Below are 21234 nucleotides of genomic sequence, written 5' to 3'. Positions count from 1 at the left end.
CCATCAAAACAGACATGTCTCCCTCCTCTTTGCACCAGCTGCAGTGTGACTGGGCTTCCCGAATCATATTTTATTGTTTATAATGAAGGTGCTGCATTTGATCTAATTACTTTTCGTATTTCTTCCTTCAGGAGAAAGAATATTGTCCCAGGGTATTCTGCTTTGCTGGTGCTGAAATGGAATAAGCAAAGCAAAAGGAAAACTAATATTCATAAAAGAATTTCCACTGCTTTCTGGTCACCTTTCATCATCTTTTTTGAAACAGAAGATGACAAATAAAATTTCAAGGACCTAAATATACATTGATAAATATTTGTTGGATGTGATTTTGTATCTCTAATTTCCTGCTAAATGCATCTAAGTTGGAAAAAAAAAGTGAAAAAACTCTGGATCAGTAGGAAAGGTTTTCTTGTTTATTTTTTAATAAGACAATTTATTTGTAGGTATTTACCCCTGCGCTTAGTACTTCTCTGATGTCTAATAACAGAACCTCACCTAAGCCCGTTATTATTTAGCACCTAGTAATACAGATGTTTTGAGATAATCATTTAACTTTTAATTAAGTTAATCATTTAACTTTTTTAGAAAAGCGATTATTAAGAAAAAAAGAACAACAAAAAAAAATGGTGAGCTGGATTTTTTAACCCTCTCATCTTCTAATAATACAGTGTCTGCTTTATACTAGTTTGACACATAGGTTTGTAGGAAGTCTACTATAATAATATGTAACAATCTATGAGGCAACGCCTAGCCCAGGGGTCTCAAAGTGTGGTCTCTGCACCAATATCATCAGCATCACCTGGAAACTCCTTAGAAAGGCAAATTATTGGGGTCCACTCAGATCTACTAAATCAGAAACTCTAGGTGGGGGCCAGGAATCCGTGTTTTAATAAGCTCCCCAGGTGATTCTGATGCACCTAAGTTTGAAAACCACTAGCCTGGTATTAATACGTAAGTGGGCCTTAATAAATGATAAATTAGAAGGAAGAGGACAAGAGAGGAGGAGCGGAGAGAGAGTGTGTGTGCAAGAGAGAGAGGGAACAACCCTCTAACAGCAGATTCTAAGAATGGAGAAAATGCTAATTGTGCAAAGCAAACATAATAAACAGGAGGCTTCAAAGTAATCATCTTGTTTATTGATTATTTTGTGACATGGCTAACCACTACTTACTTAGAGTTTTCTAACTCTTAGATACATAAAAGCTTTTTTCTTTTTTTTTGAGAATGTCATTTAAGGCTTTTTATAGACGATTCAGGGAGATGAGGTCATAGGCCGATTTCCCATCTCCAGTACTTACTTTAGCTGTGTAACCTTCACACAGTACTTGACCTTAGCTGCATGTCTGAGAAATTGGGGTGATGCTAATGGTGCTTTCTCCACTGAGCTGTTATGAGGATTAAATGAGTCAGTATATGTAAAAGTACTTAGAAAAGAGCCACGGTAAGTAAGCACTCCATTCATATTGGCAAATATCACAGTTACCTAGGCTCTGAGCTTTAGAGGGTCCTGCCCTGGCTCCCTTTAACGGGGCCCCTTCCCAATGAGCAGTGGGTCTGCAGAACACAGGCCATGTGTCCACCCAGAATGTGTCCCATCCTGCTCTCCATGTAAAACACTGGCCATTGCCCCAAAGTCTGGAATTCTACCTAAATGGCCCCAGGCCTGTGTCTGGAAACTATGAAGCCCCCTGTCTCCCTGAGGGCGGACCAAGGAGCTGGTGGACTTACCCAAAGGCCTGAGGGGTGACCAAGCAGTGGCCAAGGGGTGTCTGGGGCAAGACATGTGGGCAGAGCATAAACCAGAGGGCCGGGGTGTTGTAATGTGGGTGCCTGACATTAAGCTTCTGATTACTGAGGCATCTGTTTCAAAGACATCTGTCTCAAATAAACACATGGCCAGCTGTATGACACAACTACTAGTAAAACAACTAGATAAGAAAGCAGGTCACCCCGTCCGTGAAGTTCCCTGGATAACTGACCGCTTGAATAATTCTGTTTTTCCCTTCCTGTGCCCTAATTCCCACTCTTATGTTTTAAACTTGCCAATATTTTTTAACCATGTATGGTGACAAATGTTAGCTAGACTTACTGTGGTGATGATTTCTGCAACATATACAAATAGCAAGTCATTACATTATACACCCGAAACTAATATAATGTTATATGTCAGTCACAACTCAACTTTCAAAATTAATTAATTTGCCAATAAAGAGAGAAACTGTGAAACCCTAGGCACCCCACCTTTGCCCCCAGTAAAGGGAGAACCCCAGGTCCCCACCCACCCCATACCTGTGACCTTGCTGTGTGGACCTCAGGTGTGCTGTGTACCCTCTGGTTCTTGCAAATAATACATCTTTTCTTTCAGATTTCTCTGACAGTGGCCACTGAGGTGCATTTTAGATAATAAGAACCACACGGGTCAGTCTAGCCACATTAGCTCCAGTCAGAGAAATGTCTATGGGGGCTGCCACAGTGGTATGGACCCAGGTAAGTGATTCAGACTTTCCTAGCCGACAGTATCACTGCCAACAGTCTGAGACAGACACAAAACAGGTGTCCAGCTGCATGCATGAGAGACCTCTCCCAGGGCCAGACAGAACCAAGAACGGGGTTCCCCATCACTCCCATTCCCACACTGGAATGAATAAGTCTAAGTAGTTCAAGCATTCTGAATGCCAAGCGGGTGTTCCCCATCACTATGAAAATATTCTTGTTAAGTTTGGTTAACAGAAAGTATTTTATTTACCAGCCTTCTACATTGGTTTATGAGTTTTAAATAATTAGGTAAATGGTATGTGGATTTCCATTTATATCATTGCCCCGGCTCCACAAAAGTTAGGGTTGGTCGTAAGTATAAAAACAACAGCTAAAGTTAAAAATATCAAAATAAGATGGTTCCATGTCTCTTTAACATCCCTGTTCTTTATTTTGGGTTTTATACCAAAACATAAATATACCTATCTCCAATATGACTATATAAAGACATATATCCAATATGGCTGCAACGCAAATGTTTCTGACCAATGCATTACTGATATTCAGTAAACATGTATAGTCCACTTCCAAAAAAATTGCTGCCCATGTGTATATGGTAGAGACAAAAACAAGAAAGGTAGCAGCTCTGTGGTATATTTGTGTAAGAAAGACCAGTGCTCCCAGACCACAGCCTGCAGTGACTTTTACTGGACCCCAAAATGGTGAGGTGGAATCTGCAGAGACCTCACCCAGGCACTACCTTGGATCCTCAGAGTTCAAAATGGTAAACCCTACAGCCACTAAACTCCCCCCAAGTCCGTTACCTTGTATAATCCTCAACATAATCCACCAGCCACAGTAACATCCTCTTTCCCTGACTGCCCTGACCAAGGACTTGTCTTCCCAATACTACTACCCTTCTTTTCAAAGCCTTTTCACTGAGTTCTCTAGAGACTTACTCTGCTTTTAAAAGCCCCTAGCACTCAACCTCTTCAGAGAATCCTCCCCTGCCTGCCAGGTCCTAAGTAGAATCTGGCTCCATCTACAGGACAGTATGTGCACTGCAGCATTTGAGTCAGTTTTCCTGAACCCTACCGCTACTGCTAGGACGCATCTCTTCCACTTACAGGTAATAAAACCTTTTTCTCCTTGAGCGAAGCGATTCTGGCACAACTACCTTCATTTCCAGCACTCCTCACCCACCTCCTGCCCCACTCCCAACACATTACTGTTGTCTACAGATGCTATTCAAAATGTTGTCTACAGATCACCTACTTTTTGCAACTGATTCACAAGGCAATAACTACAAAAAACTGAAAGTAAGCATTTAGAATTTTACAGCAACCTGACATCAGTGGAATTGTGTTTGAACAAGGTGTTGTCGAAATCACGTGCTGATACACGGTGGCACTAGCTATATCCACGTATAGGTCTTTTTCTACCAAAAGTGTTGCCCAAATTTTAATGTGCATGTAAATCACTTGGGGAATCTCACTAAAAATGCAGGCTTAGTAGTCTGGGGTGGGGCCTGAGAGTCTGCATTTCTAATGACTCCAAGCGATGCTGACCCACAGGCCCACTTTGAACTGTGAGGCTTCAGACAACTGAATTAGGGGACTTTCTCCAACAAGCCATGCTGTTTCATATGCCTGTATTTTGCAAATCTTTCTCAAATATTACAAACTAAACCTCTGCACTTACTAGATTGCCTCTGTTTAGAGTCACAGGCTACTCACAGGCTGTGTGCAACCTTGGGAAAGTTAATTAACCTCTCTGTGCTGCAATTTCCTCACCTTTAAGTGGGGAATAATAAGCCTAAGTACCCCACAGGACTGTTGTGAGGCTCAAATGGGTGAATTAATGTAACAGTTATTAGCATAATTCTTGGCTTATGTTAGCCACTTTCATTTTTAAATTTTTTATTCCTGCTTTATCCACTTGGCAAACTTCTGTTCCGCCTTAAAGTCTGCTCAGGTATCACTTCTATGAAGCTATTCTGACATCCTCCCACCCCAAAGTGAGCCACTCACTCTTCTGTGTCCTTAATACACTTTATAATCTAACTCTACTGAGATTTTCCTGCCTGAGTATAATTTAATTATTTCCATGTTTCTCCCTCATAACCTAGTGTGCATGTGTTGAGAGCAAGAATTTTCTTCATCCATTTCTGTTACCCATAACACCTAGCATGTTGACTGGCAAAATTAAAATCTGTCCGTGAATTTTTGATGTGGATTATTATGAATCAATCTTACAGAGTTTTCTAGGCTATAGTATGAACAAATGCTATAAAATATTATCATCAAAACCCAGAAATGTCATTGTATTTTGTTGGGAAGATTTTCTCTCTCAAGAAATAAAAATCAATCATGACACATCATTTTAAGCTACTTATATAAGACTTAGGACTCTATGACCATTACAAATCATTTATTTTATGGTGAGAACAAGAAGAAAGGAAACAGGGGAGCTGTTTTTAACCAGGAGTCTTTGGGGATGCAGTACGTGTCTTTTTTAATGAGCAACACTAAATGTATAGTCTTAGAATTACACTTTCTAGATATTTTCTCCATTTTACCAATACATATGAATTGACTAAAAAGGAGTTACTCTAGCATAAATAAAAGGAAATGCCATCCAGCAAATAATCTGAATTAGTCCTTTTAAAGGTCCTTATTTTTAAAACGAATGTAACCAAGTAGCAGTTTTTGAGTGAAGTGTAACTTCTGAATAACATTTAGGGGTAAATGTAAAACACTATCTCCCTCCTCTATCCTTCTGAAAGCCACTCCAAGCTCTAGACACCGCAGTTTTCTGAAGGAAATGAGGACAGGTTAAAGAAGTAAGAATCTTACGAGTGAAGGCACATGCAACTATGTTCCTGAGAACTCCCTGCACATGTCTCTGAAGGATCATTTCATGATGTCATCTTGCCTCAGTCCTCTGCCCAGAAGTGGAAAATGGTGCAGGTAGATGCATTTAGAAAAGAGAATAATTCAAGTTTTAATTTTCTTTCTGTCTAAAGCTTTTCCAGCCTGGAAGCCTTCCTCCTCTTACCTCTGTTTTTCAGTGGAGGCAGTGTAGGGTGCAGATCTTTATTACATTCATTCCGTTCTGTGCAGCATTCAATTGATCTTCTTTGATGAGGAATGGGAGTGTCCTAAAATTGAACCCAAACAGCTATTAATAGGTTCCCCTAAATTTCAAATCATCCAAAACTAGTAAATTAACACTAGTTAGAGAAGTCACTTAAAAGTCTGATAGTTTTATTCAAACATGGTGAAACTGATGTATTGTATTAGGTAATTTCTTTCAAATCATCATGTAGTATCTTACTGCAACTTTTGCATTTCAACAAAATTACTACTCTATTTGTAATAACCAACGTGTGTAGCATAAACTGAGGAAGAAGGTTTGGCTTAATGCAATTAACCAAACTGGAATTTGAGCAAGATGATCTAATGAGTCACTAAACCAGAAGTTAATAGCAAAAATAAAATGAATATTTGATTTCTAAACGAAGGAAGAATTGACCCAATGCGAATTTTCAAATTATTTTCCAAATTACTGAAAATAAGAGAGTAAAAAAAACCCAAAACAATTGTTATATCTTGTTTGAAATTTGGCTGTTTGAAATCTAGCCAATGAAAGGTTACAAAGTAGAATCAAATTATCTTCCTTACCCGACACTGAAAATCTGAGCCTTCTAGTCCTAGACATCCAGAAGTGACCACAGGCATCCCAGAATCATCTTCTTCTATCATTGTGAAACAATATCCATCTGTGCTAAAGACCAAACAGGCAAAGTAAGTGTGTGTGTGTGTGTGTGTGTGTGTGTGTGTGTGTGTGTCTACGGTAAAGGAAATGAAGATGTTTATCACTTGTTTCATTACAAACAAGAAGAAAGTCAATTATCATTACAGGTCACTATCTGTTTAAAGAATCCCCAAACTTCCTTTTATGAAAGTTGACTTAGTTATCATAAAATATTTAGTAATATCTCCTCTGTCCAGAAACTTGCAAGAAAGAAGGATCCAAAATTTCCATATAACGAATAAATTACTAACCATATATACTAAACGCTAAACCCTTATTTTGGTCCTTCACAGGTATCACCTTCAGAAATCCACTCTTAAGAAGAAGGCAGTACTATGCTTACTTTCTATATGAGGAAACTGAGGCTCAGAGACCTTGAGTAATTCTCAAAGGCTGTACAGCTAGTGAGAGGCACAGCAGGGGTTTGAACCCGTGCAGGTGAACATTTGTTCTGGTTCTACTTGCTCTGAGGTACTGAAATAAATTTCTCTCTTACTAAGGCACACAGACTAAGGAGAGGTAGGAGTTGGGATCAGCACAGCCTAAGTGAAGTGAGTAAGATTCTGCCATGTGGTACCCTCTGCTTCCGGGCAGGCATATGAAAACATCAGGTTTTGTGGTTGTCTTGTTTGGGTGTGGGGTAAGGATGGACAACAGAAAGAAGGGTTTTTAACAAGATCATGGAAGCCAAAGAAACAATACTTTTCATTTCTGCCTGGTTTTCTACATTGAAAAGAACTTTCACTTACTCTATCTCATTTAATCCTCTCAACAACAATAAGAAGTGATATTATTTCCATTTTACAAATGGGTAAATTAAATTTATGAGAGTCTAACAAACTTCTACAAGGTCACAAAACAAAACAGTTACAGAATCAAGCCTTGAATCAAGGACTTCTTGCTTCATTTCCACAGGGATTAAAAATGAAAAACAAGGACTATTATATATAGAACTATTTATAAACAGACACTACTGTCTTCACAAGCTCGGGTGATAAACGCCCGCAGACTCCCAATATGAGCCATAAACCACTACTGCATGTCTAAGAAATAAAGTACTAAAGTATATATCTATCTTTCTCTCATATATATGCATGCTCAGCACCCAACATAAATGTGACAACATAGTCCTAAAAGGTCATGGGAAGAAAGCTCTGAGCATGGTGTTAGCTGTGATTTGTGTGTTGGTCTATTTTATGTTAGTGGTAGCGGCATTCTGCCATACATTAGCGCGTCAGTTATCATCAACACCCTTAGAATTGTTTATAAGCCTCAAGCGATCCAAAATGCCTCAGTTTATAAGAACTAGCACAGCAAAGTTCAAACATACTAATGAATGACTAGGAACGGCCAATGATAATAAATCTCTTTGTTAGACTAAGGTCAAATGCATGAATATTGCTGTAGGAGAAAGACTGCCTTGGAACAGCCCATGCTCTAAATTCTTTGGGGCTTTTTAGCCAATCTACTGAAATCGCTATGAAAATCTAAAGCATGTAAACGCCAAAGGCAATAAATAAAAGACCTGTCCCTTAGAAATTTACTTTAAACAATATAAGCAAACAATACCCATGTGATTTTTTTTATCCCATTCCTATACATTTAGACTATATGTGTAACTTACACTTCTCATCAAAAGTAAAATTCAGGAGTTAGGAATAAAGTCAGTTTAAGTTTCTTACACTAGGAAATCATAGAGCAGCTAGAAAAGTTTGATACAATATGTTAAATCTAAAAAGACTAATTTCTCCTTAATCAGGAGGCCTCCTTAAATCAAAATCTGAGAATACAGAAATGTACTGTTAGGCCACTTTAAGAATCAAGAAAGAAGAGAGAAAGCTGGTAAAGCTGTGGGCAGGTTACTGTTACAATGTCCTGGGAAATATAAAGAAACATCAGGAAGAGTAAATTCAAGCTTTAAAAATGCACTCCCTCTGGGCTTCCCTGGTGGCGCAGTGGTTGAGAGTCCGCCTGCCGATGCAGGGGACACGGGTTCGTGTCCCGGTCTGGGAAGATCCCACATGCCGCGGAGCAGCTGGGCCCGGGAGCCATGGCCACTGAGCCTGCATGTCCGGAGCCTGTGCTCCACAACGGGAGAGGCCACAGTAGTAAGAGGCCCGCGTACTGCAAAAAAAAAAAAAAAAAAAAAAAAAAAAGAAAAAGCACTCCCTTTTCTGTGAAGAGGGGGGGAGCTAAAAATAAAAAGAGAGAATGGAAACTACATTTTTGGTGGCAAGTACGTTGTAATGTACACAGAAGTAGAAATAAAATGTTGCACACATGAAACTTATATAATGTTATAAACCAATGTTACTTCAATAAAAAATAAATTTAAAAAAGAGGGGATGGGGGCCTCCCTGGTGGCGCAAGTGGTTGAGAGTCCGCCTGCCGATGCAGGGGATACGGGTTCGTGCCCCGGTCTGGGAGGATCCCATATGCCGCGGAGCGGCTGGGCCCGTGAGCCATGGCCGCTGAGCCTGTGCGTCCGGAGCCTGCGCGTCTGGAGCCTGTGCTCCGCAACGGGGGAGGCCACAACAGTGAGAGGCCCGCATACCGCAAAAAAAAAAAAAAAAAAAAGAGGGGATGGAGAGGGAGAGAGACCCTGGAAAGAAGAGTCGGTGTCTCATAAGTCATAAATTTGGATAGGAACTCAAATATTTAGTTGGAGGACAAGCAAGGAGGTGAGAGAACCATTTCAAGTGCATATTACTGACAAGAAAGCAAAAATAATTTATAAGCTTCTTACTGAAATTGCTAGCTACTAAGGGACATTAACTGGAAACCTGCAGTACAATTACAGAAGCTTAAAAATTACTTGAGAACTTTCAACTCTCAAGCAAGCACAAATATAAACACAACTACGCTCTGGAGTCGAAGCTGATCAACGTCACCCATCACTAAAAGACATTCAACTCTTAACCATGAGCTTATTTGAACATTCTGTTGCTGGTTGCCATATTTAAGCTTAGTTTTTAAATGTTTTATATAGATTATTACCCCAACATCCCCAGAGTGCTGAAAGTGGTAACAAGAAGAGATAAAGAATTATGAAGGAAACACAAGTTGAAATAATTTTAAACAAAATTGAAAGTAGTGAGATGTATACATGAATGCATGATGAACCATTTGATTACAGTAATGATTATGAATTTTAAAAGAAGACAATTGACAAGGGGGGAGAGGCAAGATAGGGGTAGGTGAATAAGAGGTACAAACTACCATGTATAAAATAAATAATCCACAAGGATATATTGTACAGCACAGGGAAATTTAGTCATTATTTTTTAATAACTTTAAATGGAGTATAATCTATAAAAGTATTGAATCATTATGTGGTACACATAAAACTAATATTGTAAATCAACTATACTTCAATAAAAAAGAAGACAATGTAAATTTCAAAAATTCTGCCCCCCCCGTGTTATAGGTAAAGAAAAGTAATTGACAAAACAGAACAGTTGCATACGAACATGACCAGTCATCAGTACTGAATGCCTCTCAACATAATGCTAATCCATGAAAAAGCAAAGCATTTGAAAATGAAAAGGTCATATGAGGTCAAAGTAGTGATAATAAAACTTCTGTTACAACCCTTGGATTGGTCTACAGTTTCATGACTCCTTGAATCTGCCCAATATTCCAAAGGCAAAAGAGTGCCTGGAACATCTTGAGAGATCATCAGGGATAAACTGCCTCAAGAGATCTTCAGTGTGTCCAAGTGAACATTTACTAGCAAGTAAGAAAGGGATAGACTTAGTTTAAAGCTTTGAGGAACCAAATAATACTCTTTAGGTGGACGTGCATCCAGAGCCTGAAAGTTTTGCCTGTTTTCATCTGGGGTCAAATGGATTTATAAACAGCCTTCTGGACCCCAACTCATTCATTGTAGAGTGAGTACAGGGTTTATAAAGTTTACCCAAGTTTTGGTCCCTTTAACTCTATTTTTCCACTAAGATCTTATGCTTCTTTATTGTAAACCCCAGGATCGTCCAGAAACAATAACAACCACAGTTGAGAAGGGACTGTTGTAGAAGTTCTCTTCTAACTAGTTCTGATCTTTATAAAGATTATTTTAACTATAAAATAATTTTTTAAACTATTAGTTAAAAAGAGTTTATCTGATCTACCCAATCAGGGTGATAGGAAATTTTAGAGCACTAATAAAATAATCTAAAAATTATTAAATAACTCAACATTATTATTTAATTATTAAATAGTTTAAAATTTTGCTCTTGACAAAAACTCATTAAATAAATGGATACTTGCTCAAGTGCATCTGCACACAGGGATTAATTGTTCTCTATAGCAATCAGTTTATTTATTCCGATCAAACTGAATCAAATTATTTATTCCACTTTTTTTTCCAGTATGTAAGAAATACTAGAATTCGTAAATTTCTTTTAAGTTTCAGTCAGAATCTATTTGAAAGGTTGCTTGTTTTAGGTCAATTATCAATAGGTCCTTGAGAACATTGTCTTCTAAAATATGTATTTCACATTGAAGGGGATAAACAAAGTTTTCAAAGTTTCTGTCACAGGTAAATTGAAAGATACATACAACTTTTAGAGTTGCTATTTATTTATTTATTTATTTATTTATTTTTGCGCTATGCGGGCCTCTCACTGTTGTGGCCTCTCCCGTTGCGGAGCACAGGCTCCGGACGCGCAGGCTCAGCGGCCATGGCTCACGGGCCCAGCTGCTCTGCGGCATGTGGGATCTTCCCGGACCGGGGCACGAACCCGTGTCCCCTGCATTGGCAGGCGGACTCTCAACCACTGCGCCACCAGGGAAGCCCAGAGTTGCTATTTATCGTGTAGATTTTAGTCAGTTAACTAAAACGGCTGAAAGCTGCTTAGAGCTTTGTTAACAATAGGTAATTTTACACACATTTATTTAAGCACACTATGCCTCAGACTGACTTGGATGATGAGAAGCAAGGGTGAGGAAGATGCAGCCTTTGCTTTCGAGGAGCTCAACATCTATGAACCAATCCTAGGAAAAGCAAAGGGGTTCAACTTCAAGCAGGAGGGACCGAAATCACCAGCTAATCAAGTGCTTTCTACTGACTGGGGGGAAAAGGCAAAGAAGAATGTTGTGCAAAGGTAATGACCAGAGGAACAGAACCCTAAGGTTTATATTTGTTTTTTTCCCCTATCTTAGGTGCGTGGGTTCCCATAGTAGTAGAGGGAAAGAGGGTAAAATAGATATGACTACCATTGCCCCCTTCTCTGGTTTTTCCTCTGAGAGGTCATAGCACTGGGGGGAAGGTGAAGTTGCAACATTAATGATGAGGTTCCAATGTGAGAGAGGCCTTTTTACTTCATCCTCAAGAAAGTGTAACTATCATATATCCTTCTCTGGCAGCCATACCAAGTGACTGAGCACTTTGTTCATTTTTTGTAGGAGGTACAAGATTTTTTGAACTTGTCTCAATTTTTATGTTAAGCAAGCATTTGCATATTCTCACCTCCACCACCCCGTGCAGACCCTCCCTACCTCTCACCTAGACTGCTCGGAGAGCCTTCAGGCAGGAAGCCCCCTCTTCTCTCTCAAGACTCTAGCCCATTCCACACAGCACTTAATAAGATAAATCTTATTTTCCTTCCTGCTCAAATATCTTCAATGGTTCTCTAGGTATGACTGTACAGAGCCCTACAATGTTTACTTCCTATTAAAGTCCAACAGCAAAGGGACCCATTGAAGTATCACTTATAACTGAGAGCCACAAAAGCAGAGTTATTCCTTATAAAAGACTTCATAAGTGAATTTGAAACCATATCCTCATCCAACTGAATTCTAAGTTCTAAAGAAGGACCCACCATTCTCATAAATGAAATGATTTTAACTCAACATCTTCTACTGGAAAAAAAAAATCATAAAGCTCAATGTTCAGGTGGCCTGGGCAACTGTGGAATAAACTAGATGAATAGAAGATGTACAAACAAATGAGAAGAACACTCACTTTAAACACTCTGAGACCTGGGTCAGAAGCACCTCTCGAAAAGCGCACACCACCGCATTCGGGAGGTTTAGAAGCTCTGGGTTAATACAAGCTTTGTAGAAGGGCTCTGTACAGCATTGCCTGATAAATCTTACATTTTCCTTCCTGTTCAAAAACCTTCAGTGGTTCTCTACGTATAGTTGTAAAGAGCCGTATATTGTTCACTTCCTATTAAGCCCCTCAGCCTTCCCTTCTGCCGCCTTTGACTCTTCAGGATACAGTTGGAGACGTATCAACTTTCTCATTTAGGCACCTGGTGTCATGTGCACATCCTTCACGCAATCATCCAATGTGATTTATTACACCTACAAACCCTGAAAACTACCCACGTAGGAGAATTTTTGGTCAGAACCCAATAAGATAAATGAGGAAGCTTTTAAAATTACCTTGAAAAAGAGTAAAAAAAATTTTTAGAACTGGATAGACTTGTATGAGAGAGAAGAACTTGAGGGAGGTGGTGAGAAAGGGACAAAAATGACTGTCACAGACAACATCAGGTAAACCAAGGAAGGATACATAAAGTAGGACAAAATTCTATACAGAAAAGAATCATCAAGGCTGAGATTACGCCTGTTCGGACAGGAAAACAAGACAAAACACTGGCATGTTGAAAGTCACACACAAAGAATTATTAAGGAGACTATGCAGCGTTCAAGGCACGCAGTGATAGTCTGAGGTCCTAGGAACAGAATCTGGAAATGGAATAAGAAGGATAAACCATGAAACGTAACACCTAGAAAGGTAAATATTTAGAAGATAGATATTATAATGAGGGAGACTGAACAATGGCTTCGCCTCTTGTTTTGAATCATGGATATTAAAAAATATTCAGCATGATAGATTTGTACTACAGCTTCTAATATGCATGCCATTAGGCAATGTAAATGGCATGGATATTGGAAGCAGACACATCTGCACCTGATAGGAAGCAAGGACAAGAAGGACATGATCAACATTCCAAGAAGAATGCTGGCTGGTAAAGTGACTGATGGTCCTCATGAAGAGTTTAAAAAAAAAAAAACAAAGGGACTTCCCTGGTGGTGCAGTGGGTAAGACTCTGTGCTCCCAATGCAGGGGGCCTGGGTTCGATCCCTGGTCAGGGAACTAGATCCCACACGCATGCAGCAATTAAGTAGCCTGCCTGCTGCCACTAAGACCCGCACAACCAAATAAATAAGTACTTTTTAAAAAAGATCAAAACCCTCTAAACTTTGTATATGTTCTCTGAATAATCATGTGGGATTTCAGAATCTCCCTTAAGTATGATACAATTTTGATTTGGGCCACTTTTTGGATTATTCTCTCCAGGAAAGTGGGGGTGGTAATGAGCATGAGATCTACCTAGGACATCCAGCTTGGCTACAATCTGCCTGGTACCAGCCCTTATCTAAGCCCCAAGCAAGCACACCATTGTCTTTAGAACTGTTTTACCTAGAAGTGCAAGATTTAGTGCAGTATTACTCAAAGTGTTTTCCCTTACAAACTACTTGTTACTGGTCTGTGAGTACGTTAATACAGAAATTGAAACTTCTATATACTGCAATAAATTTAGCTCTGTTGAATTTAATTAAAAGACAATAGAAAAATGAAGCATGAAATTTGTAGGTATTTTTAAATTAATTATCCTAGTAATTCTTTTTTTTTTTTTTTTTTTTTTTGCGGTACATGGGCCTCTCACTGTTGTGGCCTCTCCCAGTGCAGAGCACAGGCTCTGGATGCGCAGGCCCAGCGGCCATGGCTCACGGGCCCAGCTGCTCTGCGGCATGCAGGATCTTCCTGGACGGGGTCACGAACCTGTGTCCCCTGCATCGGCAGGTGGACTCTCAACCACTGTGCCACCAGGGAAGCCCCCCTAGTAATTCATTTTTATTGTAGTTTAGAAAGTATCAGTGCACAACTTATTGGGGAAAAAAACTTTGACCAAAGATAGCTTGAGGAATGCTGATTTGGAGTGCTTATAGGAATGGAGGCAGAAAGGCCTGGACCTATTTAGGTCTAGGGGCACAGGAACAAAAAACAGCCCTGTGATTCAGACATGACTGACCTCAGCTCACAGGAGACTCAACTGGAGTCAATACCTCAAATGTATGTACAGTTTACTCAAGAGTGAATATTTTTGCTCCTTTGAGAGTCAGGGGTTAGCTGTTGGTCAAAAATTCAGTACTTTGTAAACTTGGCCACAATTTCTTTTCACTCATTTGGTCATGAACACTGAGTGACCTACTAAAAATTACTTAACCTCTCAGAGCCTCAGATTTCTCACCTGGGAAGTACAGATAATGCTACATTCTTTAGAGGACTGCTGTGATGATTAAAGATAGGTGAAAGTGGGGCTTCCCTGGTGGCACAGTGGTTGAGAGTCCGCCTGCCGATGCAGGGGACACAGGTTCGTGCCCTGGTCTAGGAGGATCCCACATGCCATGGAGCGGCTGGGCCCGTGAGCCATGGCCACTGAGCCTGGGCGTCCTGAGCCTGTGCTCCGTGACAGGACAGCCACAGCAGAGAGAGGCCCGTGTACCGCAAAAAAAAAAAAGATAGGTGAAAGTAAGCATGCTAGTAATAAAAAAGCTCAATAAATATTAGTTTTCTGTTGACTTCTACAAGTTAACTGATGCATTCTATCATGGTATACCAACGTTTTTTGAGGGGTTCCATTGTTACTGATTGCTGGCTTTGTTGTATTTTTGTTTTCTTCTTCTTTGCTATCATAAATCAAAGGTTGGAAACCATACAATTCACAACCCATTCCAATCTGCCCTCCATATCTACTTCCACATTAAATATTTCTAAACTGCAGTTATCAAGGTCAATAAATCTGATGGCTGGATTTCAGTTCTTCTCCTAACAGCATCGAATATGGCTGACCTTCTTTCTCCCTCAGTAAACTTGGCCTCAGTGACACTATATTCACTGCTTCACTGCTAATTCTGAGTTTCCTGGGGAGAGCCTCCTTTACCGAAGCATTAAACTCTCAAGGCTCAGTTGTACTCTGGTAGATTAGATTGTTCTACTATTGTTCTCAATTCTTCATGCCACACTCTAACCATGGCTTCCCTTTGACTTTGAGCTTGAGGATGTCACTTGATTTGGTAAATGGAATGTTAGAGGACATGACACAAGCAGAAGCTTTAAGAGGTTCCTCCCTCAAACTCATTTGAGAAAGAATTCTGGGGCTTCCCTAGTGGTGCAGTGGTTAAGAATCTGCCTGCCAATGCGGGGGACACGGGTTTGATCCCTGGTCCGGGAAGATCCCACATGCTGCGGAGCAACTAAGCCCATGCACCATAACTACTGAGCCTGCACTCTAGAACCCACGAGCCACACCTACTGAAGCCCGCATGCCTAGAGCCCATGCTCTGCAATAAGAGAAGCCACTGCAATGAGAAGCCCGTGCACCGCAACCAAGAATAATTGCCAATCACTGCAACTAGAGAAAGCCTGTGTGCAGCAACAAAGAACCAATGCAGCCATAAATTAATTAATTAATTAATTTGTTTCTTTATTAAAACAAACAAACAATATGCACTTGGTAGCTGCCAGTCCAAGAAGAATGAAGAAACGTTAGGAGCAGGCCGGAAGCCAAGCCCACCCAGGCCAGCAGAGCCCAGCACAGCTGCAACCCACAGGAAGACACAGGAATGAAATAATAAATGTCTTCAGTGGTAAGAATCACTGTGATTTTAAGGATGCTTATTTCACAGCAAAAAACTAACTAATGGAGACTGGTTCAAGATGGCGGAGTAGAAGGACATGCTCTCACTCCCTCTTTCGAGAACACAGGAATCACAACTAACTGCTGAAAAATCATCGACAGGAAGAAACTGGAACTCACCAAAAAAGACACCCCACATCCAAAGACAAAGGAGAATCCACAATGAGATGGTAGGAGGGGCGCAATCACAGTAAAATCAAATCCCTTAACTGCTGGGTGGGTGACTCACAAACTGGAGGACACTTATACCACAGAAGTCCACCCACTAGAGTGAAGGTTCTGAGCCCCACGTCAGGCTTCCCAACCTGGGGGGTCTGGCAATGTGAGGAGGAATTCCTAGAGAATCAGACTTTGAAGGCTAGCGGAATGTGACTGCAGGACTTCAACAGGACTAGGGGAAACAGAGACTCCACTCTTGGAGGGAACACACAAAGTAGTGTGTGCATCGGGACCCAGGGGAAGGAGCAGTGACCCCATAGGAGACTGAACCACACCTACCTGATAGTGTTGGAGGGTCTCCTGCAGAGATGGGGGGTGGCTGTGGCTCACCAAGGGACAAGGACACTGGCAGCAGAAGTTCTGGGAAGTACTCCTTGGCGTGAGCCCTCCCAGAGTCTGCCATTAGCCCCAGCAAAGAGCCCAGGTAGGCTCCACTGTTGGGTCTCCTCAGGCCAAACAACCAACAGGGAGGGAACCCAGCCCCACCCATAAGCAGACAAGCAGATTAGTTTTACTGAGCTCTGCCCACCTGAGCAACAGCCAGCTCCACCCACCACCAGTCCCTCCCAGCAGGAAACTTCCACAAGCCTCTTAGATAGCCTCTTCCACCAGAGGGCAGACAGAAGAAACAAGAAGAACTACAATCCAGCAGCCTGTGGAACAAAAACCACATTCACAGAAAGACAGACAAGATGAAAAGCCAGAGGGCTATGTATCAGATGAGGGAACAAGGTAAAACCCGAGAAAAACAACTAAATGAAATGGAGATAGGCAATCTTCCAGAAAAATATTTCAGAATAATGATAGTGAAGATAATCCAGGACCTCGGAAAAAGAATGGAGGCAAAGATCAAGAAGATTCAAGAAATGTTTAACAAAGACCTAGAAGGATTAAAGAACAAACAAACAGAGATGAACAATATAATAACTGAAATGGAAACTACACTAGAAGGAACCAATAGCAGAATAACTGAGGCAGAAGAACGGATAAGTGACCTGGAAGACAGAATGGTGGAATTCACTGTTGTGGAACAGAATAAAGAAAAAAGAATGAAAAGAAATGAAGACAACCTATGAGACCTCTGGAACAACATTAAACGCAACAACATTCGCATTATAGGGGTTCCAGAAGGAGAAGAGAGAGAGAAAGGACCTGAGAAAATATTTGAAGAGATTATAGTCGAAAACTTCCCTAACATGGGAAAGGAAATAGCCACCCAGGTCCAGGAAGCATAGAGAGTCCCATACAGGATAAACCCAAGGAGAAACATGCCGAGACACCTAATAATCAAATTGGCAAAAATTAAAAACAAAGAAAAATTACTGAAGGCAGCAAGGGAAAAATGACAAATAATATACAAGGGAACTCCTTTAAGGTTAACAGCAGATTTCTCAGCAGAAACTCTATAAGCCAGAAGGGAGTGGCATGACATATTTAAAGTGATGAAAGGGAATAACCTACAACCAAGATTACTCTACCCGGCAAGGATCTCATTCAGATTCGATGGAGAAATCAAAAGCTTTACACATAAGCAAGAGCTAAGAGAATTCAGCACCACCAAACCAGCTCTACAACAAATGCTAAAGGAACGTCTCTAAGTGGGAAACACAAGAGAAGAAAAGGACCTACATAAACAAACCCAAAACAATTTAGAAAATGGTCACAGGAACATACATATCAATAATTACCTTAAACATAAATGAATTAATTGCTCCAACCAAAAGACACAGGCTTGCTGAATGGATACAAAAACAAGACCCATATATATGCTGTCTACAAGAGACCCACTTCAGACCTAGGGACAGATACAGACTGAAAGTGAGGGGATGGAAAAAAATATTCCATGCAAATGGAAATCAAAAGAAAGCTGGAGTAGCAATACTCATATCAGATAAAATCGACTTTGAAATAATGTTACAAGAGACAAGGAAGGACACTACGTAATGATCAACAGATCAATCCAAGAAGATATAACAATTATAAATATATATGCACCCAACATAGGAGCACCTCGATACAGAAGGCAACTGCTAACAGCTATAAAAGAGGAAATTGACAGTAACACAATAATAGTGGGGGACTTTAACACCTCACTTACACCAATGGACAGATCATCCAAACAGAAAACTAATAAGGAAACACAAGCTTTAAATGATACAATAGACCAGATAGATTTAATTGATATTTATAGGACATTCCATCCAAAAACAGCAGATTACACTTTCTTCTCAAGTGCGCACAGAACGTACTCCAGGATAGATCACATCTTGGGTCACAAATCAAGCCTCAGTAAATTTAAGAAAACTGAAATCATATCAAGCATCTTTTCTGACCACAACGCTATGAGATTAGAAATCAATTATAGGGAAAAAAACACAAACACCGGGAGGCTAAACAATACGTTACTAAATAACCAAGAGATCACTGAAGAAATCAAAGAGGAAATCAAAAAATACCTAGAGACGAATGACAATGGAAACACAACAATCCAAAACCTATGGGATGCAGCAAAAGCAGTTCTAAGAGGGAAGTTCATAGCTATACAAGCCTACCTCAAGAAACAAGAAAAATCTCAAATAAACAATCTAAGGTTACACCTAAAACACCTACAGAAAGAACAAACAAAACCCAAAGTTAGCAGAAGGAAGGAAATCATAAAGATCAGAGCAGAAATTACTGAAATACAAACAAAGAAAACAATAGCAAAAATCAATAAAACTAAAACTGGTTCTTGGAGAAGATAAACAAAATTGATAAACCATTAGCCAGACTCATCAAGAAAAAGAGGGAGAGGACTCAAATAAAATCAGAAATGAAAAAGGAGAAGTTACAACAGATACAGCAGAAATACAAGGTATCCTAAGAGACTACTACAAGCAACTCTATGCCAATAAAATGGACAACCTGGAAGAAATGGAAAAATTCTTGGAAAGGTATAACCTTCCAAGACTGAAACAGGAAGAAATAGAAAATATGAACAGACCTATGACAAGTAATTAAATTGAAACTCTGATTAAAAATGTTCCAACAAACAAAAGTCTAGGACCAGATGGCTTCACAGGTGAATTATATCAAACATTTAGAGAAGAGCTAACACCCATTCTTCTCAAACTCTTCCAAAAAATTGCAGAGGAAGGGACACTCCAAAACTCATTCTACGAGGTCACCATCACCCTGATACCAAAACCAGACAAAGATACTACAAAAAAAGAAAATTACAGACCAATATCACTGATGAACATTGATGCAAAAATCCTCAACTAAATACTAGCAAACACAATCCAACAACACATTAAAAGGATCATACACCATGATCAAGTGGGATTTATTCCAGAGATGCAAGGATTCTTCAGTATACGCAAATCAATCAATGTGATACATCATATTAACAAACTGAAGAATAAAAACCATATGATCATCTCAACAGATGCAGAAAAACCTTCTGACAAAATTCAACACCCATTTATGATAAAAACTCTCCAGAAAGTGGTCATAGAGAGAAACTACTTCAATATAATAAAGGCCATATATGACAAACCCACAGCAAACATCAATCTCAATGGTGAAAAACTGAAAGCATTTCCTCTAAAATCAGGAACAAGACAAGGATGTCCACTCTCAATGGTGAAACAATGAAAGTATTTCTTCTAAGATCAGGAACAAGATAAGGATGTCCACTCTCACCACTATTATTCAACATAGTTTGGAAGTCCTAGCCATGGCAATCAGAAAAGAAAAAGAAATAAAAGGGATACAAATTGGAAAAGAAGAAGTAAAACAGTCACTGTTTGCCGATGACATGATACTATACATAGAGAATCTTAAAGACGCCACCAGAAAACTACTAGAGCTAATCAATGAATTTGGTAAAGTTGCAGGAAAAAAATTAATGCACAGAAATCTCCTGCATTCCTACACACTAATGATGAAATATCTGAAACAGAAATTAAGGAAACTCCCATTTACCATTGTAACAAAAGAATAAAATACCTAGGAATAAACCTACCTAGGGAAACAAAAGACCTATATGCAGAAAACTATAAGACACTGATGAAAGAAATTAAAGATGATACCAACAGATGAAGAGATATACCATGTTCTTGGACTGGAAGAATCAATATTGTGAAAATGACTATACTACCCAAAGCAATCTACAGATTCAATGCAATCCCTATCAAATTACCAATGGCATTTTTTACAGAAGTAGAACAAATCATCTTAAAATTAGTATGTAGACATAAAAGACCCTGAATAGCCAAAGCAGTCATGAGGGGAAAAAAAACAGAGCTGGAGGAATCAGACTCCCTGACTTCAGACTATACTACAAAGCTACAGTAATCAAGACAGTATGGTACTGGCACAAAAACAGAAAGATAGATCAATGGAACAGGATAGAAAGCCCAGAGATAAACCCACGGACATATGGTCACCTTATCTTTGATAAAGGAGGCAGGAATGTACAGTGGAGAAAGGACAGTCTCTTCAATAAGTGGTGCTGGGAAAACTGGATAAGGACATGTAAAAGTATGAGATTAGATCACTCCCTAACACCATACACAAAAATAAGCTCAAAATGGATTAAAGACCTAAATGTAAGGCCAGACACTATCAAACTCTTAGAGGAAAACATAGGCAGAACACTCTATGACATAAATCACAGCAAGATCCTTTTTGACCCACCTCCTAGAGAAATGGAAATAAAGACAAAAATAAACACATGGGACCTAATGAAACTTCAAAGCTTTTGCACAGCAAAGGAAACCATAAACAAGACCAAAAGACAACCCTCAGAATGGGAGAAAATATTTGCAAATGAAGCAACTGACAAAGGATTAATCTCCAAAATTTATAAGCAGCTCATGCAGCTCAATAACAAAAAAACAAACAACCCAATCCAAAAATGGGCAGAAGACCGAAATAGACATTTCTCCACAGAAGATATACAGACTGCCAACAAACACATGAAAGGATGCTCAACATCTTTACTCATTAGAGAAATGCAAATCAAAAC

At 39.7% G+C, this 21234-nt stretch overlaps 1 protein-coding gene across 4 annotated transcripts in view; it reads right to left on the bottom strand.

Annotated features, from left to right (window-relative positions):
- BMPR1B (bone morphogenetic protein receptor type 1B) overlaps positions 1-21234 on the bottom strand; it is a 424639-nt gene that overhangs the window by 38790 nt on the left and 364615 nt on the right. For 3 of the 4 annotated variants that reach the window (XM_060094814.1, XM_060094825.1, XM_060094834.1), the window contains 2 exons: positions 6159-6261; positions 5533-5635 (listed from right to left, as the gene is read on the bottom strand). In XM_060094814.1, coding sequence (XP_059950797.1) covers positions 5533-5635; positions 6159-6261 — 206 coding nt within the window. The remainder of the gene's footprint in view (positions 1-5532; positions 5636-6158; positions 6262-21234) is intronic. The other variant, XM_060094843.1, reaches the window with a different exon arrangement.

The sequence above is a fragment of the Mesoplodon densirostris genome, chromosome 1 (genome assembly GCF_025265405.1).
Source record: "Mesoplodon densirostris isolate mMesDen1 chromosome 1, mMesDen1 primary haplotype, whole genome shotgun sequence".
Lineage (NCBI taxonomy): Eukaryota > Metazoa > Chordata > Mammalia > Artiodactyla > Ziphiidae > Mesoplodon > Mesoplodon densirostris.
Note: the sequence above shows the minus strand (reverse complement) of the source record. Positions and strands in the feature narration are given on the sequence as shown.